The sequence below is a fragment of the Callorhinchus milii genome, unplaced genomic scaffold, assembly GCF_018977255.1.
Source record: "Callorhinchus milii isolate IMCB2004 unplaced genomic scaffold, IMCB_Cmil_1.0 Scaffold12, whole genome shotgun sequence".
Lineage (NCBI taxonomy): Eukaryota > Metazoa > Chordata > Chondrichthyes > Chimaeriformes > Callorhinchidae > Callorhinchus > Callorhinchus milii.
Window position 1 is genome coordinate 8,308,223 of NW_024704753.1, and position 22,355 is coordinate 8,330,577.

At 39.9% G+C, this 22,355-nt stretch overlaps 1 protein-coding gene across 7 annotated transcripts in view; it reads left to right on the plus strand.

The window, feature by feature from the left end:
- fhit (fragile histidine triad diadenosine triphosphatase) overlaps positions 1–22,355 on the plus strand; it is a 539,096-nt gene that overhangs the window by 374,385 nt on the left and 142,356 nt on the right. For all 7 annotated transcript variants that reach the window (XM_007895159.2, XM_007895160.2, XM_007895162.2 and 4 more), the window contains one exon: positions 516–545. In XM_007895159.2, coding sequence (XP_007893350.1) covers positions 516–545 — 30 coding nt within the window. The remainder of the gene's footprint in view (positions 1–515; positions 546–22,355) is intronic.

Sequence of the window (22,355 nt, forward strand, 5' to 3'; positions counted from 1 at the left end):
GATGAAACCAGGCCATGAATGAACAGCTTCTTATCTGTAAATCTAATTTTACAACATGCAAGTTGGAACGACTCTTTACAAGAAGGTGTCGCAAGATCAGTTCGAATGAAGAAAGCTTTCCTCCCATCACAAGACCTCTCCTCCCATCACAGCAACAAGCTGTTCCTTAAATAAGTCTAGAATCCCGGCTTCAGCCACCATTCAGTGTATATTCTGTTCCCTCTATAGTGTGCAAGATTATTATTAACAGTTGTTTTGTTGGTCGGTGATCTTATAAAGGGGAAGGTACCAAAGATCACTTACCGCTTATTATGGTCATTTTTGTTTGCTTGCACACGAGGAAGGCTATTGATGCCACAAATCATGCAGTAGCTCACAGCCCATTCAGCTTTCATGCATTTGTCAATGAGGTTTACTCATCTTGTAATGCAACTGGATTTCATTGAATACTTGCGAATAATGTCAAGCTTTCACTCTTGTGCTTCAAACTTATTTTTAAAAATCATCTCTTATAGGATGGCCCCGAAGCTGGACAAACTGTGAAGGTGAGTACCTGCTATTATTAGCAATACTGTCCTGTGGGAGTTTCGATCCATGTAAGTACTGAATCTATACAGGCACATTACCATTACCTTAACACTTGACTCCATAATTATTCTGGCAATGGAAAATATTTTCTTATCATTATCAGAGAAGACTCATTTAATGTTTTAATTTCCTTGCTGGATGCTGAGAGCTCTGTTATTAATAATAATCTTTGTATTTGACATAGCGCCTTTTACATTGGGAGGATGTCTCAAAACGTTTCACAGGATTTACTGTGAAGTGAATGTGTATTTTGTAGACACACGCGGCAGCCAATTTGCACATAACAATGTCCCACAAACAGCCATGAAGTGTCGCCAATCTTAAAATAAAACACTAATGACATTATCTTTTTGAGCAGTCTTGACAATTAGCCTGTTCGAAAGTTTTGTTTACACATCACATTTTTAGTGCCCTTTTTAACTGTGAGAATGAATGCTATTTTTTTCAGCCCATAGAATGGGCTGTTTGCTTGGTGTGTAAAAAAAANTTCAGTTTAATAAATCTAGCCACGACCTAGCTCTTTGAGTTCATGCTTAACCATTCAATCTGTGAATTAAAATTTATCAGACCCATGTGGACAACTAAATATTCTTCAGCTCTGGTTCGATTCTCAGGTAAGGCGAAACCTCAGGCCATTCTCCTTACTCTACATGCCTCTGTTTACCTAGCAATAAGTAAGTAACCCACTGATTGGCGGATTGCTTTCCAGGGGTAATGTTCCCTTCAAATTTAAAAAAANTGTTGGCACTCAATGACTGTTTATAGGACACTGCTGTGCACAATTGGCTTCTGCATTTCGCCTACAAAATATACAGTCAATTCAAAGCGCTTTGAGACATCTCAATGATGTGATAAGGCACTATATCAAATGTAAGGATTATTATTATTATAAATGGTACATTTCTTACCAAGGTTACTTGTGCTGGTGATGCTTCGCACCAATGCACCAGTTGACACTGGTTTGGTGCGGTTCCAAAGGAAATGGAATCGTTTTCAGAATTTCTCCTCTGTCCGTGCCATTGACTTGATTTCCATCTTCGCTTTCTATAGCTGTGCTGATCCAGGGTTCACTGAGTCTGATCGTACGCAGGTGGAGTGAACCTAACAACAAAGCCATAGCAACAGCCAAATTACCCAGCTCTGCCTGTTACTATGCTGCCTTTGTGATTTTGTGATTTTTAAAAAAAAATTGATGATTCAGTGTGCATAACGAATAACAACATAGCATATCCGTTAAGAAATAATGCATTGTTTAACCCATTCCTTTAAATCAGCCACACCAGCTGTGTGCATGTGGTGCTTGGTGTAGCAATGGGGTAAAAATTGCAAAATGTATTAACGGATTTGTTATTTGATTAGCACATTGAATCACCAATGGTTTTTAAAAAAATGTCACCTTATGCTGTGTCCTACTAGCTGCATTCACTGTAATTACAACAAACAATGGAGCTTGTCAAGATTGGCTTAAATCCAAACGCGAAACCTATTTAATAATTGGGTAACGCTGGAACAAACCTAAATTTCCATTTAGCGGACTATATATTTCTGCTCCCGTCCTCCCATCACAGCTTCATACTTTGAACTGTTCATGTCCCCTTAGTGGAGGGTGTATTATTTATTAGTCAAAAGAACAGCCAGCTGTTCACAGGATTCTGCCATTGCTGGAAGCCACAAGGTTTTATTCCAGTTGCTGGGGCAACTCAGCACCTGATCTTTCCTCCTCCCCCTTGGAAAACGTACTCTCATTAGACAAAAGAAGATTGAAGCCAGATATGATTCATGCCTGTAAAACCTGAGAAACTCAGATGATGTAGATATAAGCAAGCTATTTCACTTAGGCCCGTGAGCACCTAACAAGAGGGTGTAAGTTTAATATTAGAATTCTCGAACAGGGAAAGACTTGAGATTAAGATTTTGGCCCATTGAGCAGATAATACATGGAACAGAGTATACAGTGAAAGCAGTTAATTCTGTATCAATTAGCACTTTTTAGAATAATTGAATGATTATCTGGAAGAGAACAATATTGGATGGAATGGGGACAAAAACAGATCTAGATGAACAAATGCTGCACGCTGCAAGATGATTTCTGTGCTGCCGAGCCCAGAGGGGAGGTGATCTCGGTGGCATGTGGAGGCCACGTAAAAACAGATGAGATTTGGGGAATGAAGACTATTCTAAAATTGATTATTGTGTGCATTCAGGGTGTGTCTATGTGGAGCTTTGCCCCAGAGGATGAAGTACTGTTGATAGTAGTGTAAGCTCTGTGCAGTTTGTAGCCGGAGTGTCACAAGGAAGAATAGCCTTTTCTCATTGTATGCACTCTTATGATCTTAGCTTACTGATTGCAGAATTGCAGCCCAGTAGCAGAGTGCTGTCAAATTCTGATGCACTGCATCACCTTCTTACTATAACGTCCTCTCCTTTATCCACTGAAAGCTTTGATGGGGCAGTAATTACCGATTCCCAAATAAAACTGCTGGAGTCACTAATATGTTCTTGAGTTTGTGTATTATTTCTTGGGTTCCTAACCCTCTGTGTCAGTCAATAAAGAGAGGTGACTTGCACATTGATTTTGCTACAGTTCACGGCCATTTCTGGAGTAAGATTGACAGTTTACACAGAAAGAAAATATTAGACACTTTCTCAGTGAATACATTTCCAGCACGATCGGCTCCCAGGGCCCCATCAGGATATAATTGAACACAAACCCGTGCGGCGAGAATTTGGTTACTTTCTGCATAGACAAGTCACACCACCTTTTCACAGTAATGCAATAATTTATCTGTAAATATTCTCAGGAGGCTACTCTGTTCCATTCGCTGGTCCCAAATGTCTCAAACAGCTAAAAGCACCCCGCCAAATTTGTCGGGATGCTCTTAGCTATTTGGGTTTGCTTGCTGAGGTTTAGTGACTGTGTCCTGAGTAGTTATAAATAACTGTAATGAAGTGTTGTATTTATAATTTCATTTTATTGATCATTTAACATTTCACTGCAGTTATAAACTGCATGAAGCAGTATAGCTGTCTCAGGTTAATATTTCTCATTACCTAGAGATGTTTTGGATCTGTTAATATGATTCGGAACATTCTGACTTTTTTCTGGTTTAGGCAGCAGTTGTCATTCCCAGTGGAAAATGGTCAAAGGTCTTTCCTTAATTAATACAGTATATAAAATAATGGATGATCAATGCTGAATTACAGACAAGTGCACAGTCCATCGTGGCTTTAGGATGTTATGCATAGAAATGGCTTATGTATGTTATCTAGAAATGTAAAGTACACTTTCTGAGGAATTAATAAGTGCTGTACTTTAAGAGCTATGCATAGACCTATGTTTCTACCATGGCACTGAACTCCTTTATAAGAGCAAGTTGTTCTATTCTAAATTAGTATTGTTTCAGCTGCATCGTGCTGTTAGCAAACTGCTTCATTTGTCACAATAATTGACCCACATTGAACTTATAATAGACATAGAAGGTCATCGTAGCCTTATTGATAAAGGCTCAGCAAACTGATAATAATTATTCCTGTAATTGATAGAGCGGCTTATCACATTGTTGAGCCTCAATATGCTTCACAGGATATACTATAAAGTGGATTGACTGTTACTGTTATGCAGTTACTACTATGAGATCTTTGTGATGAGGGACCAAGGGTCAGCAATATAGAAAACTGAACTTTCCTATTTGTTTGCCGCTTAGTTGATAGCACTGGAATAAGAATTCTGGGCCATTATTATGTAATTGGGTCATATTTTATGTAACAGGCACAGTTTTTGAAATGTACATCAGACATCCTGGTCCCTGATGGCAATTTCTATTTGATTTTTCCATATCTTCATTTGTCATGTTCTATTCTGTGCTGATAGTGAAGGCATGCTCCCCTCTTCGCTATCACACTGATCCCAGACACAAGTACTCAAGCTATATAGGGTTCTGGTCAGCCCGCATCTAGAACACTTCATACAGTTTTGGTCACTACAACATAAGTAGCTAGAGTCAGTGCAGAAGACAGCAATAAGAATGATTCCTAGTGTTAGAGGAATGAGCTATGAGTAATGTTTAGAGAATCTAATCTTAATGGCTGTTTGTGGGATATTGATGTGTGCAAATTGTCTGCTGCATTCGCCTACACAGTCACTACAGTTTGCAGTAAATCCTGTGAAACCCTTTGAGATGTTTCATTGACATCATAAACTGCTATATCAAATTCAAGGAACATTATTATTACAACATATACATTATGTAAATAAACAATAGGTTGTACACATTATGTGTGGAAGAGAATCTGGTTGGGGGAATTCTAAACCTTTAATGGTTGTTCTTCGCCCACTGTCAGCACCTCTGCTTCACCGTCATTGTCTTATTCCCATCTCCACAAGCTAAGGCAGGCAGGAGCCTCTCTAAGGAGTCTGATTGTTCCCAGAACTGACTGAGTTTTGCCTAAGTATTTAGGAAAATCAATGCATAGCCTGAGGCCCGAGTCCATGATAGTTTCTCCTCTCTGACGAGCGGTTCCCAGCGCTACAATACTTTAAAAGCGGTATATAAATGCAAGTTGTTGTTGTTGCCTCTTTAGTTTAGAATTGTGTGTGTGTTGGGGGTGGGGGGAGAAGGAGGGCGCTTTAAAGAAATTATAAATAAATCAGAAACTTCGCAGGGAAAAAAGCCTGTGCAGAAACCAGCCATCATTGGTCAAGACCCGATAACCTTGCCATCAAAATAAATTTAGGATTTTTCACAGAGTTTTCAGGTTAGTCCATTAAAATAAAAGTCTAACAGACCAGTGTTTATCACTCTGTGAAAAGTGAATCAATTAGCAGCAATGGAGGGGAATTCTTGATGAGATCTTTTTATTGGGAGCATGTGTCAGAAAAATAAAAGCACTCTCCTGCAGTTATAACAGTACCTCATGGGAAAAATAAACCGGCGCTTAAAGCACCACAGTTGTGGTGAAAATCATCCGCTTTGCAATTCATGCTGTATCAGTTGTGCTTACTGTAGCACCTTAACATAATAGCTCAGGAATTGAAATTAAAAGTGACTAAAATAGTACACAAAGGTGGAAAACATGACTCCAGCCTCAGATAATACTTTGAGGAAGATGGACCCTATGCTGCTTTTAAAGTACAGTTCACTTAGTCTATCCACTAGAATAATTTCTGTTTCAGGCATTGGCAGTAAAAGATCTTCTAAGATCTAATAACCAGATGGAATATGCTCCATGGACTGAATGGCCTCCTCCTGTTTGTGTATTCCTCTGTTCCTATTTTAATTATGTTCTCACCGACCTCAATGTTGTTTGAATAAAAAGCATATAGGCATGTAAATAGTATTGCTCCTAATATAATCTTCTCCCTTAGCCCATTTGATAATGTGGAATAATTTGGCTGCGATGTGAACAAAGGTTAAAATTGTGACATGTGATGAATAATTATCTCACTGACCAAAAAATCTGGTCAAAAGCCAGTTAGTGGCCTTTATGGTGTAACATCCACACCCTCCCCTGGGGCACTAGTAACTAATGACATGTGTTTTTACCCCAATTTTAGTTGTTAATTATCACCGGTAATAGTTATCACATCTCACAATTTTGACCCAACATTTTTGTGGATTTTAAATTTCTACAATAGTTCAATCATACTTTCCTGAGCTCGTTTTTGATCTGCATTTAAAGTTGTAATCTTCAGTTTTACTACCACTTTGAGGGAGGCCTTGGCAACTGCAAGCGAAAACTGACTACATATTTGAAGTTCAACCTCCTTTGTGGAATTTTTCATTTTGATGCATTTACGTTTTGGGCATATGTGGTTAAACAAGTATTATCTGCAATACTAGATTTATACTGATAGCAGTGAAGGAATATTACTTCCAGCAATGAAGCAACGGGAAATCTCATTTACATCAGCAGACGATTAAAAAGCTAACACTAGAAGAATTCAGAGCTCTATGCATGAATGTGACATTCACATTTGTAACATTAACATTTGTGACATTAACTCCAGGTTTGTTGAATGCTGAATCGTTCATCCAACTACTTTGGAGTGAAGCCACATCAATTCTCTGACACCCACCTCTCTAGTGTTACACTAGTGTAGGCTCAAAAATACTCCATATTAATCATTTCACACAGCAAAATGTACAGCAGAAATGAAGCGTTAGTGTGTATGCTTTAAATCCTCATGGGATAGCACTGTGGTAAATGTCACAGTTATCAAAAGAACACCAACCTTAGCCCCTCACTGAACAACCAGGGACCAAATGGCAATTTAGGAGTTTGATTCCATCTTTTGTGGATGATTGTCACTTCCAAGGAGTATGACCCCAAGAAAGCTGTAGATGGGCAGCAATCAAAGCTGTAGTAAAGACTATTGAAAAGTTCCAGCAGTGAGTCTTGAGATTTATAGGCAATAGGAACATGAGGAAATTGTACGTTTTTGAAACTAGCCAAAAATGTTAGTTATTTTTAGGCCTGTTACAATGAGGTTAATAAACTTAAGACAAACTGAGTTTTTTTGCTGACAGGAAAGAAAGCCATCTTTTTAGAAGGCACAGACCTGAATATGTGAAATGCTGAAATCCACACCTCCATTTTCTGAATCAATTAAGTAGCTCGACAATCGGAAATTGCAATTCATCATTTCTCCCCACTGATATATTCTGGACATTTTGTGAGATTAGCATCTTAATGTTATGCAAAATATAGGATTTCTGAGTTAGTTGATCTTCAGGTGACTCCACTTTGGGCCAATTTCACACGCATAACCATTTTTCTTCCTGTTATGTATGTACTTATCAAGTAGTATAACATGATCCCTGCAACAAATAGTATCCAACTATGATGGAAATCTGTCATCATTTACTCTGATGAAAGATCCATCTATTGGAATCTGTATTCAACTACAATGAACCTTCAATATGGTGGGAACAGTAGTGTAGTGGTAATGTTATTGGACTAGCAACCCAAAAATGATGGCTATGGTAGTTACGCAATTGGAACTTCTAAAAAAAAATGATAGTTTGAGCTCAGGCCGGGTGGGTGGGGTGCGGAAACAATGTCACAAAGCTGTTGAATTGTTGTAAACCCCCAACTGATTACCTTATATCCAATGGGGAAATAAATCAGCCATAAGACTCCACTCCTACACTGCATGGTTGACTGTCAACTTTTTCTGAAATGGCCAAATCAGTCACTGTTGTAAGACAAGTTCAGGACTGCAGTGTTTTTTTCAGCGATGGACAATAATTGCTGGCACTGACAATGCTGACCACATCTGAGATGAATTAAGAAAATGATCATCTGGCATAATAGTGGACTCCTCCCCCCACAAAGAAATTAATTTGGCGAATAATCAAGGCTCCACAACATAAGAACATAAGAACATAAGAATTAGGAGCAGGAGTAGGCCATTCAGCCCCTCTAGCCTGCCCCGCCATTCAATAAGATCATGGCTTATCTATTCTAACTCCACCTACCCACCTTATCCCCATATCCCTTAATCCCTTTATCCACAAGAAATCTATCAATCTCAGTCTTGAATATATTCAAGGACTGAGCATCTACAGCCCTTCGGGGTAGAGAATTCTATAAATTCACTACCCTCTGAGTGAAGAAGTTTTTCCTCAACTCAGTGCGAAAGGGCTTTCTCCAAATTTTAAGACTGTGACCCGTGGGTTATAGTTTCTCCATGCAGGGGAAAAAGTCTCCCACTGTCTATTCTGTCGTGCCCCTTAATAATCTTATAGGTTTCTATAAGATCACCTCTCATTCTTCTGTATTCTAGAGAATATAGACCTAAATTGCTCAACCTATCCTAACATGACAAACCTGAGCCTGTTACCAATAAAAGTAATCTGCCTTTAACAAACCTCGCTTATCATTCACTCTTAATTTATTATACTGGCCCAAGAACCATTCAAACATAAGAAGTTACTGCTCTATATGTTCACTACTTAAAATGCTCTTCGAGTAGATTTTAGTCCCTTGGAGAGCAGATGCGGAGAAAGCTAAACAAGCTAAAAGTCAAGAAAAGGAGAAATACAATTGAATAAAAAGTACTCTGCGTCAAATTGTCTCCATAAAGTCAACTCATTTGTTTAAATAAGTTCTAAAGTATCTTAAAAGTATATCAAGAATTTCTCTTGAGAGAGACAAAATCACCATTTGATTTGCTGCCTGTATGTCTGATCAGTTCATGTCAGTGGAGATTTTACTGAGATAGATTGCTGTTTGTTGTGTTCTGTGTTAATCACTGACTGTGAAGGCACAATGTCTGTTTTGTGCATAACTCACCAAGATCCATAGGCACAGTACAATGTACCACTCAATAAAGTTAGGTAAGAAGGAGTTATTGCAGTGGAGTAAGACTGGAGTCCAGGAAGTATGTGCTGAGGGAAGTCGGGGCTCTTCAATACTCAAAAGAGATGTCTCGGATGGGATCTGATAGAAGTATGATATTTTAAATGGGATTAAGAAGTAAATGCAAAACAATACTTTTGGATACGGCAAGAGAGAAACAGCAACAACATAGATTTATATAGCGCCCTCCATGCCGGACGGAGTCTCAGAGCGCTTCGAGAAAGGACACAGGTTTAAGGTTGCAAAGGGCAATTTCGGATCAGACACCAATAAATATACCCAGAGGGTAATTAATCACTGGAACAGGTTATCAGGAATAATGGTCCTTTTTTAAAAAAAAAGAACCTGATGCTGTGATGGGAGGATGGGTATGCTGGAAGGGTAAGTTTGAGAGGCCCTCTTCATCTTTCATCTTCTCTTGTAATTGTATGAGATCGCAGTATGGCTACCTAGTCAATGCTATATGGTTGTTAAATTCATAATGTATTGACGTTCATAAGATTTCATCTTAAACAATGAAGTGATATGTTTTTTCCAAAACTGGCACATCACAAGGTACATCCCCAGCATATTAGAAAACAAACAATGAGAAAAGTAACCAGTAACAAGCATTTATATTACCGGATACAACATTTATTGTGCAGTAGTTATGAGTCTGAGAGAGAAAAAAAGGGGAATGGTGTGCAGCAAAACACAGCCTCGAAGCACGTGAGTATGCCTTAAATCTTGAGGTCTTTCATATGTGGAATTGATTGTGTATTCTTTTGTATACCTGACAATGAAAATCATTATTTAATGATTGGCATTTTTTCAGTAAGGAGAGTGCTTTAAGACTTAAAGTGGCATCCTGTGAAGCTCCACCCTCATTCCCCCCCGTCCTCCACCCACCCCCCATCTGTACCAGTTTAACCTCAAATGTTGGGTTTCTAAAATTATATAGTAGCGTTTGTCTTAAAATCTTTTTTTTTAAATAAGTCAGATATCAATATTTGACCCTCCTCATTGAATCCTCATTGAAGGAAGTGAGGATTAGAATAATTTAGTATTTAGGAAATGAACAGGATTCGATCATTGTCAGTGTGTAAAATGGAGCATTTTTCTTTATAACAGAATTATAACAGGAGAGAGCATTAAAGCAGATAAGAAGATGTGTGTATAACTGTGAATCACATTGAAAACTGCTGTTAATTCATGTAATTTGAATTGTAGATACATTTGCTGGAATATTTCCATTTTGAAGATATAAAATCATTGACATTTTTACCGTGATTTGATATAGTCAGATGGGGATGGAGAGTGCATGATATCTTTGATGACATTTTACTGAGGTACACTATACAAAATTAAATGCTGTATTAGAAAATTAGACATTGTAATGGTATTACGACTTTTTGGTCACCCTGTATATAAGTGATCCGAGACGCTGCCCCATGTGAAGGGCGCTATATAAATGCAAGTTGTTGGTGTTGTTGGTAATCGCGGCAGTGTTTATTCTCATTTGCTTTTTTTCGCTCGTCAAATGTCCGACACAAATGGAAACACAATGCCATACTTGAGCCAAATTGCTAAGACTTCCACATATACCACAAATTTGTCTGTAATGGAGTGTGCATTCTATCTCTTGAGAGATGCACCATGGTCGCCCAATTCTGGAAGGTATTCGGAGCAATTTGGCAAGAGCCAAAGCTCGAGGACCCGGAATGTGCACTGGGGTACTGCTGGAGTGTGAGCAGGTAAAACTGTATTGAGATCTCTTATCTGGCAAGCGAGCTGGATGCGTGGTTCCTTCTGCAAGGGCAGGAGTCCTGTAGCTCAGTGGTTAGAGCACTCGCTTTGCAAGCGAGAGACCTGAGTTCAATTCCAGGCAGGACGAAACCTTGGGCAAGTTTCCTTACTCCACACACCTAATAATAATTCCTCCAAAACAAAAACAATAATAAATTGGTCATTTTCAATCTGCGACTGTTTGTGGGACATTGCTGTGCGCAATTGGCTGCCGTGTTCGCCCACAAATATACAGTCAATTCACTTTACAATGTGTTCTGTGAAGCGCTTTGGGACATCCTCCCGACGTGAAAAGCGCTGTATCAAATGCAAGGATTATTATTATTATTATTATTTACATGCAGCTTCTCAAAAACCAAAATAAACATAACATTCTGGATGATGATGTTCAATTAATGATGGATAATGGATGGTGAAGGGGAGTGTTATCCAATATCTAAATGCAAGATTATTAGTAATAATTATTATCAATAGTAAATTATTATCAATAATAAATAATAAAAATAAATGATAATAATAAATCAATAATTCAATAAATCCTAACCCAATGATCAGAGAATCAGCTGTGATGCTCGCCTTACAAATACACTCACTCCACTTTACAGTTATGTGATAAATCAACTGCAACAAATTATTTTCTTTTATTCAGCTTCCGACATATCATCTACCCCCCCCACTCCCCCCACCACCCCACCCCAATTACTGAAAAAAACAAAAAAGTGTGTGTTTCAACTGGTGGCCAACTTTGTGAGTTTGCTGTTGAGCTCCTCGGTTGATTATCCATAAACCTGGCTGTTAATTATTATACGACACTGGGGAGGAATGCAAATGCATCCAGACAGTGCTGACACATTTGAAAAAAATGCTAAAAATGACACAGGTCCAAACAAATTAGCAAGCATTCAAAACTACGGCAGCTTAGAAAACAAATTAATATTAATCACCTTCAGAACTCTTGATGAGTGTGCGAAAGAAAACGCAGAGAAAAGCCAAATCAAAGTGTGTTTTGTTCGACAAATTATCATTTTAATTGCGCATATAATTGATTATACTCTGTGTGCTCATTAAGTTCCAGAAAAATGTGAAATAACTTTCAAGGTCATTTAAGTAATATTAACTACTGCCAAAATGTAATTTGTAATGAGCCAGTTTGTGTATGGTTAATTAATCCCTCACATCAGTCTTCTTTCACTTCCAAAACATTTGTGCATTGTCAGAAGAGGAAGTTGTTAATATTTGTGCTTTGTTTTTTTCTTTCAAAATCACTAAGCATGTGATTACTGACACATGTTCAAGAAGGGTTTGGTGATGACTTAAATTGGGCCATGATTCCTGCATTATATTGGCACGAGCACTAAATTTAAAGTAAAAGATGTCCTTTTTTTCAGTTGAAATTTAGCCTTTATTATTTTGCGTTCACTATTTCAACCAGGTCTTTACCCCAGGATTCCTCCTTCCAGCCTCAGGAGATGTGACACATTTTCAAAATAATTAGTTGGTAATTTTCTCACAGTATCGCCTTAATGTCACCGCAGTCTGTGACCCATATCATCCATAGAAGAGATTTTGTTTCAACAAAGGTACATGCTGTTTACAGATGCTTCAAGTCTTCTTACCATCTATTGTTAGAGATTGCTGAATTTTCTTCTTCATCCAAAAGGAACAATGCAACAACAGCAACGAAAACAAAATTACATTTGTATAACGCTTTTCACATCGGGAGGACATCCCAAGGCACTGGGCAGTCAGTGTTTTGGACCCAAGCTGGGGGTTGGGATTGGGGAGGGTGGAGAGAAGGGGTCGAAGGAGGGTGATCGAAAGCACGGTCAAAGAGGAGGGTCTTTAGATGGGTCTTGAAGGAGGCAAGGGAGAGGGCGAGGCGGAGGGACTGCAGGATGGAGTTCCAGAGGGTGAGGGCAGAGTCGCCCGCCAATGGTGGGGTGGGCAAGGTGGGGGTCGTGAAGCAGGCTGGAGCCCGCTGAGTGGAGGGAGTGGGCAGGTTGGTAGGGGGTTAGGCGGTCTCAGAGGTAGGAGGGAGCAAGGCCATGGAGGGCTTTGAAGGTGAGTGGATTAGCAGATTTGAAGGGAGCTGTGGATTTTAGCCCAGTTGGTAGCATTTGAGAACAGGAGTACAACATATGGCAACATCTGCCTGAGAAAGTGTGTTGAGAGTTACAAGCCATGGAAAAGAGGGTGGACAATAAATGTGCATTTTCCTGCATTCTGAATGCACCTTCTTTGAAGGCAAACCTCTTCTGAATATAATTATTATATCTCAGTTTGCATTCAGTGTTCATTTGACCTCCTGTCTCAGAAAAAAAGTAAAAGCATCTTGGTAGAGCAAGACCAACCTTTGTGCACTTATCACGGCATCTAATGAATAGAAATCCCAATAATATTCCAACTTGTCAATCCTTGTTTGTCCTCCGATTCCCTAAAGAAAGGCTTTGGGATGCAAAATTTTCTTAATAGAAAGTATAAAATATTAATGTTTATCGCAATGCACATTAATGAGTTATTGCTCTATTAAAATTATGATGTCTTCAGGCCCAAGAATAATATTCTATTACTGAAGTGAAAAGAAATACAAACCTGGAAACTTCACAATACAGAAAATGTAATGACAAGGGGAACTTAGCAGGAACCTGACTCCAGTGAGCAAGTTGTTCCTTTCGACAAATTGCTTGTTTTTCATGTGAAAGGCAATGCTGTTAATATTGCCTGAAGTGTTTGCTTGATCTCAGTACCCTATATTTGTTCTCCACTTTATTCTTTTTGTTAACAAGTGAACGCAGCTTTGCATGTTGTTCAGTTGTTGTTTTTCTGGTCCGAGAACCCATTTGCATCTTTGACTGGGAGCAGGGATGTGTCCTATTATTCCTTGCCTTACTGGGGAGGATCTGGATGGATAGGATTTTGCCATATAAGTGCTTTAAGACGTCTCAAAGATGTGATAAGGCAAATGTTAAATCAAATGTTATTATTGTTAGATTTTCATTTACCATCTTATTAAATTAACTATTTATATCATAACTAGTTGTACCTGTTGCAGCTGTGCTTGCAACCAAAGGATCCAATATGGAATGTAAATTGACACACAGACAGACACAAGTACTTATCCTTGAAAGGTTTGATTTTCGCTTAGGCATCTTTATAATGATAAATATAAATGCGTAATTTATAATCACTGGGACGTCCTCCCAAAGCTTCGTCTGTGTTCTTTATTTTGTTCCTGCTGCTGCTTGGCTATGTGCGTGCTCTGTGATGCAACAGCGCCATGGTCAGCCGGCGCAGCCACTAGGTGTAACTGCACAATACCACAGCACCGCTTTGACTTAGCGGCAACCAGGTGTAACTATAGCAAAAAACCGAAACTAAAATACATTTTATGACATAACTCATGAACGATAGGAGATACCCGAAAGCAAATATGCCCATGTCACCCCCAGCTGCAAGACCTTTCCGATGAGGTATAAATCATGTCTCTACATCAATTTATTGGTTATTGCAACAAGATCCTTCTTGAAGCACACATTGTTGTTTCAATAATCTTTACTGAATAATAATAATAATAATCTTTACATTTGGTATAGCACCTTATCATGTTGGAAGGATGTCTAAAAGCAAAGGATTTACTGTAAAATGGAATGATTGTGTATTTGTAGGCAAATGCAGCACAATTGTGCGCAGCAATGTCCCATAAACATCCATGAAACAAATGACCAATTTGATTTGGGGGATTGTTGGCCAGGATGCTGGAAGAACTCCCTTCTCTTTTCGTGCTATGGGATTTTTAATATCCACCTGATTAGGCAGACGACCAGGACTGTATTGGTGTTCCACACAGAATGCGTTCGTTTAAATTGTGCTGTTCCAATGTTAAAAGAATGTTCAAATTATCCCTTTCAATACTCAGTTTTCCCTGTTTGTACCCTCATAATAAAACAGGAAAGCTGATGCTCTAAATTGTAAGTGTTCACTAATGTAAACATTAAGCAGACATTTCTGCTTAGAGACTGTTCTCCGAATGCAAAAAAAAACGTACTGCTTTCCAATTGTTTTCATATTTCAAAGGGTAATAGAATGTGGCTGTGGCATCTTGAACCCAGTTTTAACAAAATTACAGAAGAACATTGCACACAATGAATAACAGGCAGCACACTTGTTGGATCTACCCCTTGTCCTTAACAGAGAGGGAGTGAAGGAAGCTTTATAAAAGTTGTTCTTTTTTAGTCCTGCAGTTTTAAAAAGCAGCGAAGCAAAGATACATTGGTAACCAATTGTGCATTTTAGCACTTTTTTACAATCCATCATAATAGTGTAGCTCCTTGTAACATGGCAATTAAGGCCTGCAACCATTAGGACATTTTCGCAAGGATTAGTCACAAGTCATAATCGTTTATCAGTTGCTAAATCATTAAAATAATCATTAGCCTCTCCTGTGTTTTCTTTCTGACGGATTTTTAGGCTCTTTCACACTGTGACTGGATGCTGCTTTGTGTTGGTAAAGTAAATTACATCTAGTTGTTAAGATGTTTCTGTGTTTTGTCAAATCAGTTATACTACATTCCTGTTAAACCAGTGGATTAATCATAAATTTTATAATTCTCTCCCTCCTCCCCTCCCCCCTGCCCCCTCCTCCTCACCCCCTCCCCCCCCCCCCCCCCCCCCCACCACCCCCACCACACACACACCATATCTCCAGCAGAACACCTTTTCCTAGTGACAGAATAATGACTTTGTCTTGAAACAATTAATTAACAGCTAATTTTACAGATCTCTTTAGAAAAACATTAATTATAAGTGTCGGGTACTGGAGCTTGCCTGGATTTGGTGTCTGGAAAATCTGCTTTGTATTTAGTTCTCCACTGCTGCTGTACTTTGGTTATAAGCACCATTCTGCTCAATAAATTCATATTATTTTCTCTCAATTCCCATCATATTTGGCAGTTATCCCCCATTTGGTTATAATCTGAGAGGAATTAATGTTTCACTTAATAGACCCAGTTACACTGGAGATACAAATGCCAAACTGGTCCCTGCTGTAGAGCACTTTGAGAGAGTATCTTTGAGTTATGCTACTGGGTCTGCACTGCTCAGATGCAGACCCATGTTGAAAGTATATGTAGGTGGCAAACCTATGTGGAACTCTCAGTTTGATTAGGTTACTCTTAAGCATTGTGATGAGTTTCTGCATGTGTCAGACACACCGAACCAAACCAAACCAAAATCCCCCACTCTGTGCAAGCCTGAGTATATCTGAGTATATCAAGTGTCTGAATGCTGTTCTGGTATTACCAACTGAAAAAGGCAACAACAACGAAAACTTTCGGGGTTATTTTGAGTCTTGAGAATGACCTGTGAATAGAAGGCAATTTTGGCTTGAGAGAGGAACGGCGGTAGATATAAAGATGCTTGAGCCATAGTTGGTGGTGAACCGTGAGACTGGTTTTGTGCCATCCTTTTGCTCAAGCAACAGGATTTGGGATTTCAGGGAGCGGGGATGACTATTGTACCAGGAGAAGCAGGTAAGTTTGGAGATGGCCCTGGATTTCAGGGGACAAGGGATTTAAAGGTGGAGGAGAGGTGACTGTTTAGCAGTTTGACGGCTGCATCAGGATTGCTGTGGGTAGAAGGGCAAAGGGAAAGAATGTCAAGAATGAGAGGGTGTTTGTGAGGGACTTGGGAGAAGCTTTTTCCATGTACGTAAAAAGATGGTGGAGGGCTTGTAGGAGGGGAGGGAGATATGGGGGGAGAGGGAGATGAAGAAGTGGTCAGAGATGGCCTTGTCCGTGATGGACAGACCAGAGATGTTTGGTGATAACAAGGTCAAGGGGGTGGCCACAGTTGTGGGTCAGGGAATTAATATGGAGGGTGAGGTTTAGGGTGGAGAGGAGGGCAGTGAAGTTTGAGGAAATTGGGCAGGAGGAGTTGACGTGATAGTTGAAATCGCCCATGATGAACAGGTGTTCAGTGCAGAGGGACAGGGATGAGAGGAGCGGAGATATCCTTGAGGAAGGAGCCAGGAGGTTTGGGGGGGTTGGTAGACTAGAAGAATTTTGAGGGAGAGAGAGTTGCGATGGTTCAGGGTGAGATGCTCAAATCAGGGGAAATAGCCAGAGGAGTAGGGAGATAGACCAAGGGAAGTTTGAGAGATGAGGGCTACCCCACTGCCGTGACGGTTGGGGTGGGGAGTGAGTTGGAAAGTGTAGCTGGTGGGAGGGAGGCTTCGATGAAGGGGATGGGGTCATCGGGGACAGCCAGGTTTCTGTGAGTCCTAGGATGTCAATATGCTCAGCAAGGATAAGGTCGTGGATGGCGAGAGTTTTGTTTGAGAGGGAGTGGATGTTTTGGAAGCCAATGCGGGTAGGGATGATGATGAGAGAGGGTGGAGGGGCTGAGTGGAGGAGGAGTTTGGGGGGGTTGCAGATTGTGGGGGAGAAATGACCTTGGGTTTTGAGGAGGGGAGAGTTGGAAAGGGTGTGGATGAGGGAAGGGGGGTTTGCCTTCTGGAGGCGGAGGATCGTCTTGTGAAGAGAGTGGGCGATGGGGAAGTTGAGGCTGCGGCTCTGGGACAACCATCGACGCATGCCGCGATAAGCATGGCGGAGGATGCCCAGGTTGGAGCAGAGGAAGGCAGTGGAAGAGTCTAGGAGAGAGAGAAGGCGAGGAGAGCAGTGGAAGAGAAGGACAGAGGTCAAGTAGCTGAGGGTGGGACGTAAAAATAGAGGCATTTTGAGGGGGATTGGCTTGGATTGGGGGCACTCCGAGACCCGGAGTGAGCAATCAGTGGGGCGTGGAGGGGACTAGACAAGACAGCGCCGGTGGAGGAGAGAGAGGGGTTAGCACTGATAGTCTTATCTGTTAGGTTAAACAGAGCCCCAGCCTAATAAATAAGGGTTGAAAGAGAGAGAGGAGAGAGTTGAGAGAGGAATGGGAGAGAAGGAAGGAGATTTCAGGGAGAAAATGTGAAGCGCTTTGGGACTTCCTCCGGACGTGAAAGACGTCTATATTGCACCTCCTTCCCCCTCTGCACCAAATTCCCACTCTCACCAATTTCTGTTGTAGAGGCCTCACTGTTCCCAGCTCACCCCGTTTCCAGCTTGCTCTAGTGGGCTCTCTGCTCTCAAACAATGTTCTCTGTAAATCCATTACTGGTTCTGCTTTGCCAGAAAAAATATGCAGATTATTGTAGCAGTATAAACCTATAGCAGAATTGATATTTAATAGCTTTGAAATAAAGCTCAGCTATCGCCCACACTAGGGACTAAGGCAGCTTCAACTGATACCTTGAGCCATTATTTTAGTTTGTAGCTGGGCTGGGATTGACATTTTAGAGAGCAATGCGTTCCAAAAACAAAGGTAGCAAAATGGCTCGAGGTGAACAAATATTCAGATAATGGGTCTCACTTGTGTATTTGCAGAATTGCTGCAGAATTAATTGAAAGCTTTGGTATGGGAGCGGTAATGGTAAAGCGTATTAGTGAATGTTAATAGCATTCCTTTCTTTCCAATATACAAAAACTTATTAAAACTGATGCAGCGCTTGTGGCACTAATTAGATTTTAAAAAGCAATTTTTATTTCTGGCCTGTGATGGGACAAGATATCAATTTGTAGATGGGAAAACCATTACCCTGGAAATGTATCATTTACCCTGTATCATAGTGTGCACCAGTTCCATTGTGTGAACCAGGTGATTTAAGTTATTAGCATTATTTCCTTATTTTCTAAAAGAGGTATTTCCGTTTTAAAAAGTTACGCCTCTGATGGCACTTACAATTTACATGCAGACTGTCTCCTTAACCCAGAGCTTTGTAGTGCTGTCATTCTGGCTCTTGGAACAAAAATACTGCTTCCCACGAGAATAGCACAGAGTGTTACTCCATATTGCATCAGTGCTGCTAAAGCCCAGAGTCCAGAGATAAGTGTCAGTATTTCAGATTATTAAAGGGCTGCCCGCCGGCTGTCCCACTCTTCCATAACAATAAAAAAGGCTCTCCTAAAAGTTTCTTAGGCATTCTTGAGAGCTTTCAAGAGACCTTGCTTGGCAGTGAGGATTGAACCAATTGCAGGTGGAATTTAGTGTGGGAACGCACCACCCTCCTTTGGCACTGGGCTCCAGTATGAATTGGTCCTGAATTAACTCTAATTTTTGCTGCAAGGTTTCATTGTGAATGCAAAATTGGTGTCAAAATTACAGCAGTTTGCTGCAGAAAAGCAACCTAACTGCACCAGTCCAGACTTAGTTTCTGGGAGCAAGCGGTCTGAATACAAAATAGGAGGAATGTGAGATAAAAATATTGGTGAGATGAGCTTTGCCTCTCTGACTCTTTCATTGCTCCCCAAATGGGGACTGGGGACTGCCTCTTTCCCCATTTTCTACTTCCAATTTAAAAAAATACCCAGACAAATCTCATTTATCTCAAACTAATGGAATAGAGAGGCTGAGGTAAGTTACTATAGTGTATATACTTTAGAATATAAAACAGCATAGAATGAGCAAAGTCTCTTAATTCCAAGAAGACGCATGTAATTTACACTCACAGTGGGGTTCTGAAACTTGGAATTTTGAGAAACAAAGTGGATTCTATTCCTTTTATTTTCACAAGTGAAATTGGCTCTGGCAGAATGTCACTGAGGGCCAAATGAAAAACATTGCTGATTCCCAGCAATGCTGTCACTTACATTGCAGAATAAATGAATAAAATATCAAATTATCGCTTTAAAGCTACACCATTTCATAATTCTCAGCTAAAACGAAACTCTTCCCTATTTAAAACAGGCTGATATCACTTTGAAGCCCAATGTATTTCCTATGTCTCACGACCCCATATAAGGTTTCTCTCACTGTAAGTAAAATAATTTTGTTATATATCATTCCTCACCCCCCACCCCACTCTCCTCCTGTAGTTGCACTACTCTCCTTTATTCATTACTTTCTCTCTCCTGCTGTAAACCTTGCTGTGGCTGTCAGTAGTGATGGTTTGCTGTGATTTATCTAGGAGTACCCTGCTTGTGGATCAGATTTAAGGGTTGCTGTGTTCTAAATGTTTTATGTTTGCGGAAACTCTTGCTTCTTTTTGAAATAAAATGCCACAAAGCTTCTGAGGAAAATCTATTTGGTGTTTTATAAGAAATATTTATATTTAAATATAAAGAGTCGCTTTGAATGTATTGTATTTTCTCTTTAAATAGACTTCCAGAGAACACCCCAATTAAATAGTCCCTATCGGATCTGGGCTGAGAATAGTGTACTCAACTTTGCTAATGTTTATGGGTATGTGTACATGAGGGTACGGGGGGGGGAGGAAGGCTGTTAGCTCTCATCTCATGTTTGTGTACATGAGTCTCATCGCAAGTGTTTATATGCATTGAAGCTATCAGATCTAACTTGGTGCACAGACAGACTTATTGGTTCTTCAGATCTCATTAAAGAAAGGCCAAATTTATCCAAGTTACTCCTCATTCTAACCCTGTTCTTCACACTGCTGCATGCTACTTTGTTCCTGAAACAGAAATCACTGCGCACATTGCAATATTTCACATTCCACCTAGTTTCCCAGCAAAAATATCCCCAACCACAAGACACATCTTGCAAAGAATTATCAACTTGGTTTCTAAATACTGTTCCTGATAGCAGATTTTAAGAATTATCTTTTCAGCAAGCAGGCTGGAAAGGTATCCCTCTATTTCTCTATTAAATAGAATGGAGAAAGTAAACACCAAACAATGCTTTCACATTCGTTAACACAAGGACAGACACAAAGACTGGTTCAGATTCCTAAAGGGCAATTTAGGATAAATCCCAGGAATTGTTTCCTTATACTGGGGAATAGGGAGAATATCAAGAACAATGGTAGAGGTCTGTAAAATAGACTTATTTAAGAAACGTTGTACTGTATGCAGTGTATTCCATTGTATATACTGGAATATTCTCTTCGACCGTGCCTTTGGTCTCCCTCCCACCTCTCTGCCTTCCCTCATCCCTACCCCACCCCTCCCCCATGCTCGGGCCCCGACACCTGACTGTACAGCGCTTTGGGACGTTCTCCTGACGTGAAAGGGGCTCTATGAATGTAATTTTGTTGTTGTTGTTGGAATAGAATAATTGGATTTTTCATTGTAGAAGAAGGCCATTTGGCCCTTTGTACCTATGCTATTTCTCTGTAAGAACTCTGTTTATATGCACTCCCCTGGCTTTTCCCCATATCCTTTCATATTTTCCTTTCTAGCTGTTTGTCGAATCTATTCCCGTTTTTTGTGCATGAAGTGAGATTGGCGGTGACCCAATAAACTGAATTCAGTTTTTTTTAATAGTCTTATCCAAAAAGAGAGAAAATAGGTAACACAGTATGGTTCTATATTGACAGTATCATTCCTGAGATAGCATTTTGTAGCTAGTGAGGTGGCCAATTTGTATTTTGCCTGATATCCAATTAACGCACTGTTTGCTTATCTGCAAAGGAGGGACCAGGCACAATTAATGCAGAGATGTGGCTCTCTACTGCAAAGACGAATATTTGAACCTTCTCAGATTAAGATTACAGTTACGCCCTCATTGTCGCCCCCCTTTTCAATAATGCTGAACCATGAGAAAATCCTTATGCTGACATATGGTAATGCAACACAGCTTCCTTCCCATGCCTTCTGGGCTGTGGTGTGTGCACAGGGGTTTCTGTTGAGGCTGAACTCCATCAACTAACTTCTGCAGGGATCAGTGTTCTGAAACCGCCTTAATGACATCGTAGATTGCAGAAGGAATTAGTGAGCATATGTCGCCAGCACAGAGTAAGTGGTGCCATTAAACGTTAATGGAAATTGCTCTCCCCCTCCAAAGCACTCAGTAAAATCTTTACTTGCCGTGTAATGTATTGTTTTCTGTAATGGGCTGGATTTGTTTAATTAGTTATTTAACTTGCACCGGACACAGCTTTTGAAATGAGAAAGCTTTATAAGAGAAAACTAATTTGTCAGCTTGTCTTAATGCTGAAATAGCTGCCTGCAATTTTATGTTAAGATTAATTCTGAAAGGTATAAATAAAAACAACTGACTACTCAGGTTTTTCTAATTTGCTTTTAATCAAGAAAGATGAATGGACATCTCTTTAAATCCTAGAAGCAGCTCTGCATTTAAAGCCAAAGTGTCCCTTTTCCAACTGGATGCAATTTGCCTTCGAAATGAGTTCCACAGTCTGCCTATTAATGTACCTCAGGATTATTTTAAAAAGTTGACCTATTTTTATGATACCAGTTAATCAAACATGACAGTCAATGCTCACAAATAATCAGCTACCAGTTCATTAAAAGAAGTTAGGAATAGAAGATGCGTAACTTTAATAGAATAATGAGAATAATCCATACATTTGATGTAGCTCCTTATCACGTTGTCAAGACGTCTCAGAGCATTTCACTGTCATGTGTAGTGACTGTATATTTGAAGGTGAATGCTGCAGCCAATTTGCGCTCAGCAATGCCCCGCAAACAACTATGAAGTGAATGATCAATGAAATGTATCCTAAATCCCATAGTTATTAATTATGTTGAGGAACAGGGATATCTAGCAGAGCAGTTGTATGGGGCTTTACAGGTTTAAAAAAAGCCCTAAAAAAGGGAAATTGT